Raw genomic sequence first — 16,097 nt, 5'->3', positions numbered from 1 at the left:
GCAGGAGCCTTCTCTCTTATCTCTGATGGAGGGGCTCCTGGAGTTCCCAGCAAAGATTTCCTTTACATACTTTCAGTTGGAAGTTACACAGGCACCATCCAATTGGAGATCTTTTTCCTTTATACATGCTTTATGATGATCCAGAATCTTTCTCTAAAGTGGGCAGGACACATGAAATAAACAATAGTAGTACAGATCAGCCTTGACCTGTAAGATCACAGAGGGCTAGGGAAATATTGTTAATAAAACCTCATCCATGTACCTTTAAAACTTATTGCCTGAGCAAAGCAAGGTCCTACACACACATCAAAAGCATTTCTCTGTTTGTATGTATGTATGTAAGCCAGGGGTTCTCATACTTTTGTACTGGTGACCCCTTTCACACAGAAAGCCTCTGAATGCGACCCCCCCCACTTATATATTAAAAACACTTTTTTAATATATTTAACACCATTATAAATGCTGCAGGCAAAGCGGGGTTTGGGGTGGAGGTTGACAGCTCACGACCCCCTTGTAATAACCTCATGACCCCTTGAGGGGTCCTGACCCCCAGTTTGAGAACCCGTGATGTAAGCGGTAATTTTAAAACTGCATCAAATCAATTCCAGAATTTCAGGGAATGTTCTAGGCACTACTGATCAGAACTCTCTTGATTCTGGTGAAAATCAGATTTCCACTAGCCCTGCAAGAGCAGAATTAGATCAGGTGGGCCCAATCAGTTAATTAGGCTGCAAACAGGGGCACTTTAGGCTGGAGGCAGCTCATTAGAGAGGCTCACCTGTGCAGGAAAAGATGGGGAGAGCCTATAAAGTCAAGTAGCAGGGTATAAGCTGGGGCTGAAAAAGGGCAATCAATCTCTTGGAAGAGTTAGGAGTGTTTGGGGGCTGTAGGGAAAGGCAGCAGTCACTCCCTGGGAAGAGTGTTCTTGGAGGTGGTACACCTAGGGAGAGTGGGGGAACCAGTCCAGGAAAAGAGCAGTGAGGGCAAAGAGAGGAAGCCCACAACTGCTGAGCTGAGGGTCTCTAGACTGGAACACAGAGTAGAGGGTGGACCTGTGTTCCCTTACCAGCCACTGAGGTAGTGATACCGGAGCAGTGAATGGGAAGACTGCCTAGGACTGTTGATGGACTGAACCCCAGAAGGGGGAATAGTGAGTGACCTAACCACAGGGCTGAGTCACAAAAAGGATGCTATGGGTCCTGGAGCGAGAGAGGAGTTGCTGACCTGAGAGAAAGATAGTGATGCCTGTGACAGCATGCAAATTGTGGAAGAGCGTATCTACCTCTAGAATTAATCCGCAGAGCAACCAGGAGGCAGCACTGGACCAGGGGTGAGTGGTGTACCCCATGACACTTGGATATAGGGGTGAGGCAATGGTCTCAAGTATAGGGTTAGTGGGCCCTTTGCTTCCTCTCATTTCCTCCCCTCCCCTGGCCAGCCCCCTCTAAATAGAACCCTACTGATTTTGCTGAAAATTGAAAACACACTCATTTTCCACTCTTCACCAGAATCAATAGGGTTCTGACCTGTGTGTCTCTTCCTTTGTTCATGCAGCATCCAGATATAGTTGTGCTGTGTTAAGGTTTTATGGTATGGTATTTGAACACCTCAGCTGGGGATCATATCCTGATTGAAGCATCTGGGTAATCATTCCTATGTTAAATAGGAAGAAGGATAAGTTACTGGAGCATTACTCTCCCTGAACATAGGAGCTAAAGTTACAGCAACCAGGAATAGAACTATAACCTATAGAACTTGAGGTCAGGTAAATCAAGTGCTGTACTAGATAGGAGCTATACTAATTACATGACCAGCATTATGGGCTGTACAGGATTTTTTTCTAACCTTTGCTTGTTCATATTTATTATTTGCTTCATGTTTATTAGTATAAACTCATTCTCTTCCGTTATTTGAATTTATTACTCAGTCTGGAAACTATTAAGTTGGGTCAAATAAAGACAACTATTATAATCTATTTATACTAGAGAAAGCTTGCTGGTAACCTGCAGTAAAGCCCTGCCACTGTCTAGTATTAGAATCATGTTCTTGCAACAACCTAATAATCACTGTTTTAAATATGTCTTATTCAAATAGGAATGTCAAGCTCTAGTAGGTTTTTACTGAAGGAATGCAGAGGAAAACTTAGCCTGAGTTGGTATGTCCAAGTTGGAAAGTACAAAAACTTAGTAGATTTATAGTTGACTCTAATCAACTATTTTGTGGTTTCATTTGTGTACCAACCTTACACCACCATGAGACAGTAACTCCTCAGTACATCTGAAACACATTTTGGTGAGAGCTGCAGTCGACTCTTAACATTTCAAGGGCAATGTCACACCCCATACAAGCCCCATTTCAGGACCTCCCCCCCTAGTTAGCACATAAATGCTTTTCTTAATCATCCTGCCTTACGAAAACTAAAGAATGCACTGTCCAAAATTTCCCTCTCTTAGTGTAATACAATAACTCCTCTGATTTGATTATCAACACGTATCCATTGACTGAGTCTTGAATATTAGTACTCAGATCTTTAACTGGACTCAATTCAATACGGTGTGAGTGGAGACAGCAGAGCACTGCCTGCTAGGCAGACAGGCTGCTGCATCTTCTGTCAGTTGAAGCTACCTTAGGGTAAGGCTTCATTCCTACATAAGTCACTGATTAGTTATGGAAGAAAGCATGAATTTTTTTTAAAAATTAAGAAAATAGGATTTAAGAGGTACTGCATTGATAGCCTACACAGCTTTTTATCCACAGCAAATGTAGCATGGTCACAGGTTTGTCTTCCAGTGTAGCTCACGCTTTATCTAGATTCCTAGAGCAGGGGTTCTGAAACCTTTTACATTGCCTGGGTCACTTGGTGTGTCTCATACTTCTCCTAGTCATGATAGCACAGACCTCTTCTCCCATTATCAATCATAACGTGTTTGTGGCAACCACAAAGCAGCTGCTTACTGGGAAGAGTAATATAGTAAAAAAACCAAACTACAAAGTGAACCAACACCAGCTCTCCAGTCTACCAGCAAGTCTTCCATTGACTGGTTATGGTATGCTGTTCTAAGTGATCCACTCAAGTACAAACTTCTTGATCCCTTGTATAGCTAGAACTGTCAGAACCTAAGTAATCAATGTACTTTAATCAGTACCAAAACTAGTTAAGGTTTTAGTGTGCTGTAGTGAAGCCTCTTTTCTAAGCATCTGGTAAAATATTCTACAGTGCCTAATCAAAAATCAATTACAATTGTCAAAACAGAAGTACACTTTAAAACTTCTCAACCATGGTTTTAATTTGCTAATGTGCAAAATTAACCTGCAAAGAGTCTTCTATTTACAGACAGTTAAAGTTCTACTGTGACAGATGTGACTTGGATATTTGGCAACTGTTTAATGGTCTTACTGTGTTACCAGATGATATCTAAAAGATGTTGTTACTGACTCTACAAATGGCTCCAATTCTTATTACCAAGCTTCTGAGCAATTTGGCCCCCTGCAGTTATCTTGAGTCACTTACACTAGTGTAAATTCTCTAATGCAGGGTTCTCAGAACTTTCAACACTAGGCATCATCCTCCATGTTAAATTGTTTCACTATTCCCATCCCCCCCCCCATCTTGTTATATGCAGAAGAAATTGTTACAATAATCAACTGCAACTGCGAACTCTCAAGTTCTGAAGAGTAAACTAAGGCATCTTATACTCACCTCTTAAGAACTCATGAGCTTGTCTTTCTGAGGTGAGATTCCACATGAGGTTAAACTATGTTCTCTATCCACAGGCGATAGCCACTATTTTTGATCACCACAGAGAAACCTCGCTCAGAGCTACAAGATGGAAAGCTTTCAAGGTTTCTGCAGCTAAAGCAGATAGTCTGTCAATGTGCTAAATTCCTCTTCAGTTAGGTGCAGGAACCAGTCTCAGGTCTGTCAGTCTATCCTGCAATGGCACATTCAGCACTGATAAAACAGTCTTGTGAATAAAGGGGTTGATGGTCCACCTCTTTACCCTCTGTTGGGTACCAGGCTAGTCGGGCCATTGCTGGGCCTGAGGTTCACTCAGATTCTGACTGAATTTGATCGTTCCTGACCAGCTCCTCAGTTCCTTCTAAGTCTGAAACCATGCTTCAAGTTTCAGGTTCACAAGTTTCTTCTTTGTGTCCAGAAGGCCTATTTACAAGTGTTAATGAATACTTCTACCTTCTCATGCAGGGAAAGAACACTCATATTTTGCTCCCAGAGAAGAGTTCAGCTCATTTAGGTGACTGAAGATTTGTATGTTGTCACCTTCAATAACTTCATATCTGGTACCCGCAAAAACAGATTACTGATAATTGAGATTAAAGATAATCCCTGCCCCAAAACACTCAGTCTAAGTAGCCAAACATAATGAAAGGTGGAGCACATGTTTTATTGTACAGAAAACCAAAACTCTACCTCACGAGTCACCTCACTTAAATGAGAGTTACCAGTAAAAGGAACCTGTCATCAGAACAATTCAAAAAGTCAATTCACTGGACAGCTTTTGACTATGTTTGCAACGGCTTCCTGAAGGTCCAGGTATGGCTTTACAGGTGCTATTAGTAGCAACAGTTCAGTGTAGAAGGGGACATCCTGGCATTAGTTGTGATGGGTTGGAGCTCTCTGATCTCACTGCTGTTCTCACCTGTCATCACCATGACAGCAGCTGTAGAGTTTACAACAAACCATTCTCCTTGAACATGGAAAGCTTTGACTGCTTCTTGGTACAGCTTTTCAAGAGAGGAAGTCTCCAACAGAATAGTCAAATATACCAGTACGGCAAAGACTGAAAGCTGTGCTGTACCAGATAGTGATTAAATCCTCAAACTGAATTCTTTAGTCAATTTTCCTAAGCTCTGAAAGCAACTGCTCAGGTTAGTCAGCCACATCACCCATACAGTGCAATTATATTAACAACACACACTTTTCAATGTGGTAGTCACTGTAAGCCCTATAGCTTATGAAGCCATGTCTGTTGCACAGGGAAATGTAACTTTCCGCAATAATATGCGCCTCATGCCAAAGGGGATGTGTGTGACACTTAGTTTAAATCAACACTTGCTGACTTCTGTCAAGGCCTCACATTTATCTTTCAGTGAGGTATTTGATTTTAAATGCTGGAACAATTTTGAAGGCTTCATGTTCTGAGACAACTTCAGGACAGTGTGTGCTGTAGTTATGAATTAGTGTACTTTGTGTCCTGATGTTCTGTCTCAAAGTGTGAAGACTTCAAAGATGCTGGGTCAACATAAAGCAGTTTTGGGTTTTGTTTTTTTTTCCCTGCGCTGCTCTTAGCTAAGGTGACCAGACAGCAAATGTGAAAAATTGGGACAGGGGTGGGAGGTAATTGGAGCCTATATGAGACCCAAAAATCTGGACTGTCCCTATAAAATTGGGACATCTGGTCACCTTATTCTTAGCAATCATTAGGACAAGCAGCAATGGGCTTAAATTGCAGCCAGGGAGGTTTAGGTTGGACATTAGGAAAAACTTCATAACTGTCGGGGTGGTTAAGCACTGGAATAAATTGCCTACAGAGGTTGTGGCATCTCCATCATAGAAGATATTTAAGAGCAGGTAAGACAAAGACCTGTCAGGAATGGTCAGATAATACTTAGTCCTGCCATGAGTGCAGGAGACTGGACTAAATGACCTCTTGAGGTCCCTTCCAGTTCTATGATTAGAACTGTCACTGCCCTTCATGAAACTACTTTTAATTTGCTTGTTAGGCAGAACTTATCGCTACAGACTGAATGACAGATGCAACAGTAAAGTAAGGTTTAGTGTCCTTAGGCCTCAGCAATTACAGCTGACAGACTGTCTGCATGCACAGCTTAGATGCAGCAGAATGCAAGAAGTTTAATAGGACCTGTACCTTTTTTTTGAGTAAATTCAGGCACACAAAAAATATAGGTTATAATACTGTTGGGAACAGAGGTTTGAGCAGTCTCCTAATCACTCATCCTGCACTAGACTAAATTGCAAATTGGAGTTCTCAGATTATAGTAATATTGTGGCCTTAAAGGACATCACTAAGGACTAGTCTACATTAGAATTGCTACAGCAGCGCAGTTGCACTGGTGTAGCTGCAATGCTGCTAGTGCAGATGCTTTACGCCAATGGGAGAAAGCTCTCACTCATCAGCATAACTACTCCACCTCCCCAAGCAGAAGTAGCTATAATTCGGTGGGAGAACTTCTCCTGCCGACATAGCGCTGTCCATGCCAGTGCTTACGTCTGTGTAACATACATCGCTCATGGGGGTGGCTTTTCCACTCCCCTGAACAACTTAAGTTATACCAAAGTGCTCGTGTGTACAAGCCCTAAGGGTTTATCCTTTAAGCGTACTAAATAACTTTTGCAAAGTTTTACTGTCTCACCACCTGTGAGGTCCCTTTGCCCCAAGCCATTACATAATCTCAGAAGTTGTGACCCATAATGTAGGGAACCCTGACTCAAGTTCTGACACCCTAGTTGAGCAAGGTACTTAATCAGGTGCTTACCTTTAGGTATGCGTATTCCACTGACTACAGTGGGATTATCCGTGTGTTTAAAGATAGGCACATGATTGAGTACTTTATTTAATTGGGATTCAGGTACAGCTCTTTCCCTCCAACTATTCTGAACCTCCATTTCCAGAACTGTGCCAATAGGGGCAGGAACAGGATGGAAGGCTGTCTAAAGGTTGCCTAATTCCTTTAATCTTTTGTTACATGGGAATTTTCAATTTTGGGGGCAAACCTGACAAATTAAAGATTACCAGATTTAAGTGTCAACCATTTAACACTTCTAAGAAGGCATCTACTAGAAAGCTGTGAACATGTTAAATGTGACATCAGTTTTAAAAATACAGAAGCTAGTTTATGGTTAAACTGAAGGTATAACTGCATAGCAAAGAAAATAATTATTATGAGCTTTCCTGTTAAAGAAGCTGTACAGGGCTCTGGAAAAATTGCTCTAGACAAATTTCTGTCTATTGAAACTTGTATGGATACTGCTAAAGATGGCAAAACATTTCCTTGCCAAAAGGCAGGGAGAGACTCAGTGTTGTTTTTAGTCTGCTTGCATTCATAATTTTGCTTAATCTTAACTATAGTAATGAGCTTCTTTAGCATTACTGTCTGTTCTTTCTTAGGTTAATTTAGTCTTGGGAGTGCTTGAGTGACCCAAGGACTCCAGTTCTCAAATTGCTACTTACAATTCTCCAGCTATTAATTAGGAGCACACAGCTCTCACTATTTTACTAGCAACTAATAAAAAATGGCTCCTGATCAACCATATAGTAGTTTTCTAAGCACTAGATTTGTAATCTCAGAATTGCATGTTACCTTCATAAAGAGCCCCATTTTGTTCTTGTTCCACAGCCTTCAGGAACAATTCTCTTGCCTGTACAATAAATTACACAGAACATTTAAAAAAATTGTTACAAGCACCCAAGCAAATCCAGTTATCAGAATTTACATCCAAGTTGACAACTCTATACTATGAGGTGGTAAGGAGAATAGTAAAAGCACAATTGCATATAATAACATGGAAGTGACATTCAGGTTCTACTAACAATAACTGAATTTCTGAGCCAACACCGAGTCTGATCCTAAATCTTTCTTACACCAGTTTTAATTAAATCAGGGCATTATGCCCTTATAAATAAGGAATTACATAACTTCTAGCACCACTATAGCTATGGTTGATATAGTACTCACATTATAAACCCATTTTCATAGGTTTCTAAACTAATAATTCCTTTTTGTTTTAAAAAGGAGTCTAACTGTGCCATATTTAACTTACCATTTGAATGGAAGCTTATCTCAGGAATGGACAAGCTTTCTAAACTTTTATTGCTTTGCAAAGAAGGATTGATAATTTGTCCATGTCACCAAAATTGGCAGGGGAGGATCTTCATTAACTTGTTTTAAAGTATCACACTTTTGCCTAGAGACACTTTGGCTCTAACTCAGTTTTGTTCTTAAAAACAAAAAAAAAAAAGTACAGGGCAATTCTGGAGTGCAAAGCACTTGTGAAAGCAATGCTCAGGAAGTGAGGCAGAAAGCATCTGGCTGATATTCAATAGTCAAATTCACGGAGCTGACCTACAGGAGCAAAAGCACATCAAGTGCAAATCCAGTCTGCAACAATAAAAAACAGTGGGAACTGCAAAAGAGTACTAAGTGATCCAAGAAGTCAAGAGTATTGTGGGGGCCATACGGCTATACTATGCTTGGAAAGAACTTTCACAAACTCTGAATAGCCAGAGCAAAAAGGGAAATGTGTGCAAGAAGTCAGGAGAGGCAGGGGAAAGAAGGCAGGAGGGCTCTTATTTTCTCTCCCAGTTAAAGAAAAAGGAAATTCCAGTTGAACTTAACCAGAACACATTAGTGATTGACCTAGTTTAGAAACTCTAGCTTTCTTAGTGTCTGTACATATTCATTACAAGATGATATGATTGACAAACTTCATGTCATTTTACCTCTGACTTCATTCAACTGGAACACATACATAACACCCACTGTTAAAGGAGGTAGGCCACTATCACTTCACAGTACATATATTTGGTGAAGGAGGCAAAGCCAGGCATGAGAAGGAGGAGAAAAAGGGGATAGGGTTTTGAGGAATGGTGGCAAAAAGTAAGGAACACAGGGCTAGATTCACAAATGGACTTAAGTGCCCAACTTCAACATTTTGGCACCAGTGGCCCTGCTCAGCTACCACCTAACCCTGTAAGTGACTAAACTGCCCCTACATTTTTGTAGAATAAGTCCTCTGGGTGCCTAAGTTTCTGCCTCTGTGCATGCATATTGCTGTCTTACTAAGCATATGGACACCTAAAATCCACAAAGCATGGGAAGATAGAGTTCCTCTGCAAGGCCCAATCCAGTAGGCTGAACTTGGAATTCACCTATCAGACCAGGGCCCATTCAAAATCCTAGCCAGAGGGGAGGTGGTAGCAGCAATGCTCACCTTATAACTTTTAGTGGTTAAAGCATTCACCCAGGACATGGGAGGCCTTGGTTCAATTCTCCCCTCAGGCTGAAGGAAGAAAATGCCCTCGGTCACTCCTGTTGAAGCAGTTGCACTTTGTATAACTAGTCATTGGAGCTTAGGTACTGAAACCCGGGTCTCCCTCCTTCCAGGTGAGAGCCCTAATCACCAAACTAGAGAGTCATTCTCTCACTCTCATGCAGGAGAGGGTCCAGAGCAGAGAATCCCAAGCAGGAAGCAGCACATTCCTGCAGCCCAGACTTAAGCCTTAACACCTTGGAAGGAGTGAGGCTTAGGACATACCCTGTACTTGGCATCTCCCAATTCTTAGCTAAGGTAGCTCCTCACTCAATATGTTGACTTTTGGAAATCCTATTCTTTGCATATGACTACACTTACAGCAGAGTACAGACACCACACACCCAGCTAGCATGAGTATAAACAGCACTGTAGACTGAGAGTACAGTTTAAGTGAGGAGAATGCCCTACACACCTGAACCTCCCCTTCCTCCCCCATGGGTATGTACCCTATGAGGACTCGCTATAAACCCAAGCAGTGCCTCCCACATCTAAAATGCTATTTTTAGTAGTGTAGTGTCCCACTGCCAGAGGCTTTCCCTACTGCACTGAAAGGCTACAACAGCTGCCCTCTGCCACAGTCCTTCTCTGAAGCATATAGCTCCACTCCACAGTGACAAGTGTGGATGCAGCCTGCCCTTCACTGTAGCAAGAGGCTACATGTGTAGTGCCTGTACTCTACATAGCCTTAAGTACCTATCTCCCCTATGCATTGCATAGAGAACTTGAACACCTAACTCAAGAGTTTGAGAACCCCAAATCTTCTAGGCTCCTAAAAGTTAGGGACCACACCATCCCTTTGTGAATCTAGCATACAGAGAGGAAGTTATCTAACTGATCTTTTTCAGGTTTAACCAGAAACTAAACATTCAATGTTAAAAGCTAATGGAATGCTAACTTAAAGACAGCCCATTAGTAAATAAGTGATCTCTTTCCTACCTTCTCCTCTTTTGCTAGCTCCTGCTTTCCTTTGGTATCTATAGCCTTTACTCCAGGGCCTCTTGCACGTGGCACAGTTTCCAAACCACCAGAACTCATGCCTGGGGCAAGTTCAAAAATCCACTGAGCTCGAAACATCTGGAGCTCTGCCTAAAAATGCAGAAACATTAACTCCTAATAGGCTCTGATTTAGCATCTTCTGGGCAGACAGTACATCTCCTGCACAAGAGATTACATAGTCTCTACAGGTCCAATCTACAAATAAGAACTTTGAATATACCTTACACATACAACACTAGCTATATAAGGGTAAATATAGGGACTTCATTTAGCAAACTCAGGTGCAGATTAGAACTGGCATTTCCTTTAGCTTCACTTACGGTAGAATTACCAGAAAAAAATCACACAAGGAAATGCTATGGCTTATGGACAATTTAGTTCCAACAATGCAATTACTTCTGTTTGGACAATTCAGTATGCAGAAGAAAATTTAGGTTGTTGCAAGAAGTGATCATGATGTAGCTAATTCTGGCCTAAATTCATAGAAACTATCTCACTGTCTTCTTTCTGAAGATGTTAGAATATGTTTACTTGCTCATTCATATAGAGCTTAAGAAAATGTCAGCTCAATGTTTTAAATTAATCTCAATTTTATATAGCAAAACTGGTTTATTACACTTGTGAATACATTATTGTAAACTAGCTTTGATTACAATTAGGGCTGTCTATTTTTTTTAATTGCAGTTAATTTGAGTTAATCGCGATTAATTGCACTGTTAAATAAAATACCAATCGAAATTAAATATTTTTGGATGTTCTACATTTTCAAATATACTGATTTCTATTACAACTCAGAATACAAAGTGTACAGTGCTCACTTTATATAATTTATTAAAATATTTGCACTGTAAAAATAGTATTTTTCAGTTCACCTCATATAAGTACTTACTGCAATCTCTATCATGCAAGTGTAACTTACAAATGTAGATTTTTATTTTTTTTTTGGTTCTATAATGCACTCAAAAACAAAACAATGTAAAATTTTAGAGCCTAAAAGTCTACTCAGTCCTTCTTCTTGTTCAGCCAATCACAAAGACAAACAAGTTTGTTTACATTTGCCAGAGGTAATGCTGCCTGCTTCTTATTTTCTTCTGAAAGTGAGAACAGGTGTTCGCATGGCACTTTTGTAGCTGGTGTTGCAGATATGCTAAACATTCATATGGCCCTTCTTGCTTCAGCCACCATTCCGGAGGACATGCTTCCATGCTGATGTTGGTTTTAAAAAAATAGTGCGTTAATTAAATTTGTGACTGAGATTCTTGGGGGAGAACTGTATGCCCCCACTCTGTTTTTACTCACATTCTGCCATATATTTCATGTTATAGCAATCTTGGATGATGACCTAGCACGTGGTGTTTGATTTACGAACTCTGTCACTGCAGATTTGACAAAACGCAAAGAAGGTACCAATGTGATTTTTTTTAAGATAGCTACAGCACTTGAACCAAGGTTTAAGAATCTTAAGTACTGTCCAAAACGTGAGAGGGACGAGATGTGGAGCATGCTTTCAGAAGTCTTAAAAGAGCAACACTCAGATGCAGAAACTACAGAACCCCAACCACCAAAGAGGAAATTAAACCTTCTACTGGTGGCATCTGACTCAAATGATGAAAATGAACGTACATCAGTCCATTCTGCTTTGGATCATTATTGAGCAGAATCCATCATCAGCATGGATGCATATCCTCTCAAATGGTGGTTGAAGCATGAAGGGACATATGAATGTTTAGCATACCTGCCATGTAAATATCTTTCAAGGCCAGTTACAACAGTACCATGCTAACGCCTGTTCTCTATTTCAGGTGACATTGTAAATAAGAAGAGGGCAGCATTATCTTCCACAAATGTAAACAAACTTGTTTGTCTGAGCGATTGGCTGAAGTGGGACTGAGTGGTCTTTGTAGGCTCTAAAGTTTTACATTTTAATTTTTTAATGCAGTTATTGTTTTGAACATTTGTAAGTTCAATTTTCATGATAGAGATTGCACTACAGTATTTATATTAAGTGAACTGAAAATACTTTTACAGTGCAAATATTTGTAATCAAAAATATAAAGCGAGCACTGTACACTCTGTATTCTGTGTTGTAACAGAAATCAATATATTTGAAAATGTAGAAAACATCCAAAAATTTAAATGAATGGTACTCTATTATTGTTTAACAGTGCGATTTTTTTTTTTTAATAGCTTGACAACCCTAATTACAATCATGGTTATAATCTGAATTTGTAGTTTGGGGTATGCGTGGGGTTTTTTTTGGTTTGTTTGTTTTTAATGGGGAGGGCAATGTTGTATAAAACAATGGTGATGCTTCCCTCATTGAAGTGTGCCTTCAATGTATATTTGAAAGTATATTTTAACCTTAATTCCAAGGTTTTTTTGTATTAATATGTGGAAACCAGTACCATAGGAAAAAGTATCATATTGCAGAATGTGCTTTTACTTATAGGATGGCTTAACCTGCACCATATCCGCATTCTACTATGGAAGAAAATGCCAACTGAACTTAATTTCAAAATGAGAACATAACTTTAACCATACCTGAAGATTTGCTTCACCAGGCCTTTCATTGTCATCAGCTCTTATCAGATCAGAGTGACAATCTTCTTCAGCTTCTGCCTAATAGAGAACAGTTAGACATGAACATGTAGTCTGTATATGTACATCTACTATTCTGATCTGTGCAAACTGCACAAACTCATTACAAAAAACATGTTCCCCCTCAAAACGTCACTATTGACATCAACTTAATACTTGGCTAAATTACTTTTTACGTTTAGTGGCATTACCTGTTACACTAAGCTATTGAAACGGATAACGAAATAAGCATTTTGCATTTCACTTAAACTGGGTAATGCAGAGTCTAGCTTGATGTCATTTGCAGTTTTACATGCATCAGTGCACTGCTGCAATGTTTGGACTGAAAACACTGTAGGGCAACCTAACTCAATAAAAAGAGGACTTTGAAATTTCACTTATAAAAACATGTTTTAGACAATTGACTGCACCTTGTACTGCCTTCTCCCAGGTAAAAATCAAGAGTTCAATGTAATGGAGCCACTTCTTATTTAAACTTTTGTTGCTGAAAGGTGTGTTACAGAAGCAGTTTCTATATTAAAGAGAAAAGGAGTACTAAATGCATCCGATGAAGTGAGCCGTAGCTCACGAAAGCTTATGCTCAAATAAATTGGTTAGTCTCTAAGGTGCCACAAGTACTCCTTTTCTTTTTACTAATAACTGAGACATAGAGTTTACATTAATCTTCCATTTCCTATAATACTGAAACAAACAGCCACAAGGAGAAACATGGCACTAGTAAGTCAATTTGTTACTGGCTGTACAGGTCAAAAATCTAAAAAAAAAAAAAAAAAACCAAAAGACACAGCTGGGTCACTTTAACTCCCATTTGCTTACAAAAAACATGCCACATTCCAAAAGCTTGTTCACTTTCAGAGCTCAGTTATCACTGTCCTGCAAACTAGCACTATACAGTGCATTCCCGAGATAATACAGCAGACTACCAGTTACCAGAGGAAAGTCCACTGAAGTTTTATTGTAGCCAAGATCTGAACGAAGACCTTCACAGACCCTGTATTAACCATACAAAGTGAGCCTCCCTGAATCAGTAAGTGTTAACATGCTCAACTAATCTACAACAAGTCACCCCTCACACCTTTTCATAGCTAACATACCACCTTTGGGTTTACACAGACTTTAGGCAAAAATGACATCATTAGTCTTCAAACCGGAACAGGCAGGATTTTTTTCCCTCCACCTATAATGTCACAGATTTTAGAGACAGGAAAATCTTTGACCTTGCCCTGTCTATTATTTCTGCTGGTTAATATTTTTACCTTTCTCCATGTATCCAATGAGCATTATAATTCATATCTCCTTAGAAAGAGCTCTGGGAAGATTAAGGACTTTTCACAGGATATTTCCTTACAGATAAGACCTGTTATGCACAAATATTTTTCGCTCCTTAGCCATCAGCCAAAACCAACTAGACCTCAGATCAGATCCAGCCAAAGGGCATCTCTACTGTACCCAGCGAAAGAGCACATGGGAAACATACACAAGTTAGTGTAGACTGTAGCCACCCAAAGGTGAGGTTAAAGCACAGAACTGAAAGCCTGGTGCATGGGTTCTTCTTAGCTCCATAAAACTATAAAACCTTGCCTATCTGTTTCCAGTAAAATGGAAATAATCTCTGCTCTGCAGAGATACAAAAGCTTAGTTGCTGGGGTAAAGTGTTTTAAGATCTTTTGATTGCTACTACCAGCACAAAGTAATGGCACGTCTAGATAATCTGATGATTGGTGTCTTAGAAATTCACATGGAGGTGCAGCCATCTTCCCTGAGAGTGAGGGGCAGGAGGACCGGGAGCAGCCGAGACCCTGGCCCAGACAGATCCCTACTGCTTCGCACAGAGCCATGCAGCAGGCTTGACCTAGGCAGCAAATAGTTCCACCAAGCAGAGGCCTGGCGTCCTCGGCTCTTCAAAACAGCCCTGAGACTTCATAGTCTCTGTAAACCGTTTTACTGATATGGTCATATACACATCCACGGATAATTCTAATGAATACTCAGCCGACAGCTGTGAGTATGGAGGAGCGGGGCTGTCCTGCTTCAAACTGGGCTTGCAGGGCCCCTCCTCTGCTGCTTTGTGGCAGGCGCAACAGCCTGACGCCACACTGCTGCCCTGGGCACAACGTGGTGCCACGACGCCACCATCCTCCAGTACCTGGCACTGGGATTTCCCCCCTCCGGGTGCGCCTGGTCCCCGGGGAGCTCGTCCGACAGGACACACCCCACAAGGGCCAGGAACTGCGGGGCGAGGCCAATGCAGCGCTAGCCCCCGAGACTCACACGGCGTCACGGCCCCAAGGGGAGGCAGGGGCCCGCTCACACCGGCGCTGGGAAGGTCCCCAGTGGGGCGGAGAGCGGGGCCGGGCTTCCACCGCGAAACACCCGCACACCCACCGTTGACGGTTGCCAGGGACGACCCCTCCCCTCCGGCAGCCAATGACAGCGGCCGCCTCGGGCCCGTGCCCTGCCTCCAGCTCCCTCCCGCCCCGGGCCCGCACTGCAGCAGCCGCCAGGGAGCAGGCACGGCCGGGCCGGGCGCTGCTCACCATGCTGCAGTCGGTCAGGCGGCGCTGTCCGGGGGTCCTTGCCCCCTGTTCGGTCCGTGTCTCCCCTCCCCGCAGGGTGACTTAGCAGAGTTCTCGGTCGGAGAAGCGCACCACGCAGCGGGAGTAACTGCGAGCCCTGCGTACGGCAGCCATCTTCCCGGAGAGTGAGAGACAGGAGGACCGGGAGCAGCCGAGACCCTGGCCCAGACAGACCCCAAGAGCACTGAGAGAAAGGACAGAGCGTCGCCCTCCCGACGCACGGGCCGCTTCACTACGGGGCGTCGGCCGTGAGGACTGCAAGTCCCAGCATGCAATACACCGTTCTGCCTGGTTTCCCTCTTGGATCAAAGTGGAGCGTTGCCTCCTGGGCAATGTAGTCTCCTTGGGCCACTCCACTCGAGGAGAAGCATTGCATGCTGGGAATTAAATTGTTTTTAATAGGCCAATCAAATGGAGAGGAAGCACAGACTGCTAGGAAGTATAGTCTCTCATGGGCTATTCAAATAGAGATGGGAGCAGTGGCTGCTGGGACTTGTAGTTCTTGCGAATTGTACGTACCCCTGCAAGTAGATTTCAGCGTAGCAGCCCTGTTAGTCTGTATCCGCAAAAAGAAAAGGAGCACTTGTGGCACTGTAGAGACTAACAAATTTATTTGAGCATAAAGTTTCGTGAGCTACAGCTCACTTCATCAGATGCATGGTAGGGCGCTAAAGACGGGCGCTGCTGTTTGCTGCTCCGCGTTGTAATGACAGTGTGTTTCTGCTAGGCCTAGCCTGGTGCATTGTCTGCTTGCCCAAAGATCAGGCCCAGGCATTATTGAAGACCATATGTAGAATTACTCAGTGTGGCCCAAAGAATAACATATAATACCTTAGTAATACAGCACCATTTTC

The 16,097-nt window shown here is 42.0% G+C and overlaps 1 protein-coding gene across 5 annotated transcripts in view; it reads right to left on the bottom strand.

Annotated features, from left to right (window-relative positions):
- Positions 1 to 15,485, bottom strand: part of FBXO9 (F-box protein 9) — a 40,998-nt gene extending 25,513 nt beyond the window's left edge. The window contains exons 1-4 of one of the 5 annotated variants that reach the window (XM_074947798.1): positions 15,205 to 15,484; positions 12,611 to 12,688; positions 10,010 to 10,159; positions 7,342 to 7,399 (exon numbers count right to left, since the gene is read on the bottom strand). In XM_074947798.1, coding sequence (XP_074803899.1) covers positions 7,342 to 7,399; positions 10,010 to 10,159; positions 12,611 to 12,688; positions 15,205 to 15,207 — 289 coding nt within the window. In that variant the 5' untranslated portion in view covers positions 15,208 to 15,484. Of the gene's footprint in view, positions 1 to 7,341; positions 7,400 to 10,009; positions 10,160 to 12,610; positions 12,689 to 14,813; positions 14,894 to 14,938; positions 14,960 to 15,204 lie in introns of those variants that run through there. The other 4 variants (XM_074947799.1, XM_074947800.1, XM_074947801.1 and 1 more) reach the window with 4 other exon arrangements.
- Between the last annotated feature and the right edge of the window lie 612 nt (positions 15,486 to 16,097).

The sequence above is a fragment of the Natator depressus genome, chromosome 3, assembly GCF_965152275.1.
Source record: "Natator depressus isolate rNatDep1 chromosome 3, rNatDep2.hap1, whole genome shotgun sequence".
Taxonomy (NCBI): Eukaryota; Metazoa; Chordata; order Testudines; family Cheloniidae; genus Natator; species Natator depressus.
This window is presented reverse-complemented; position numbering and strand designations above follow the sequence as displayed.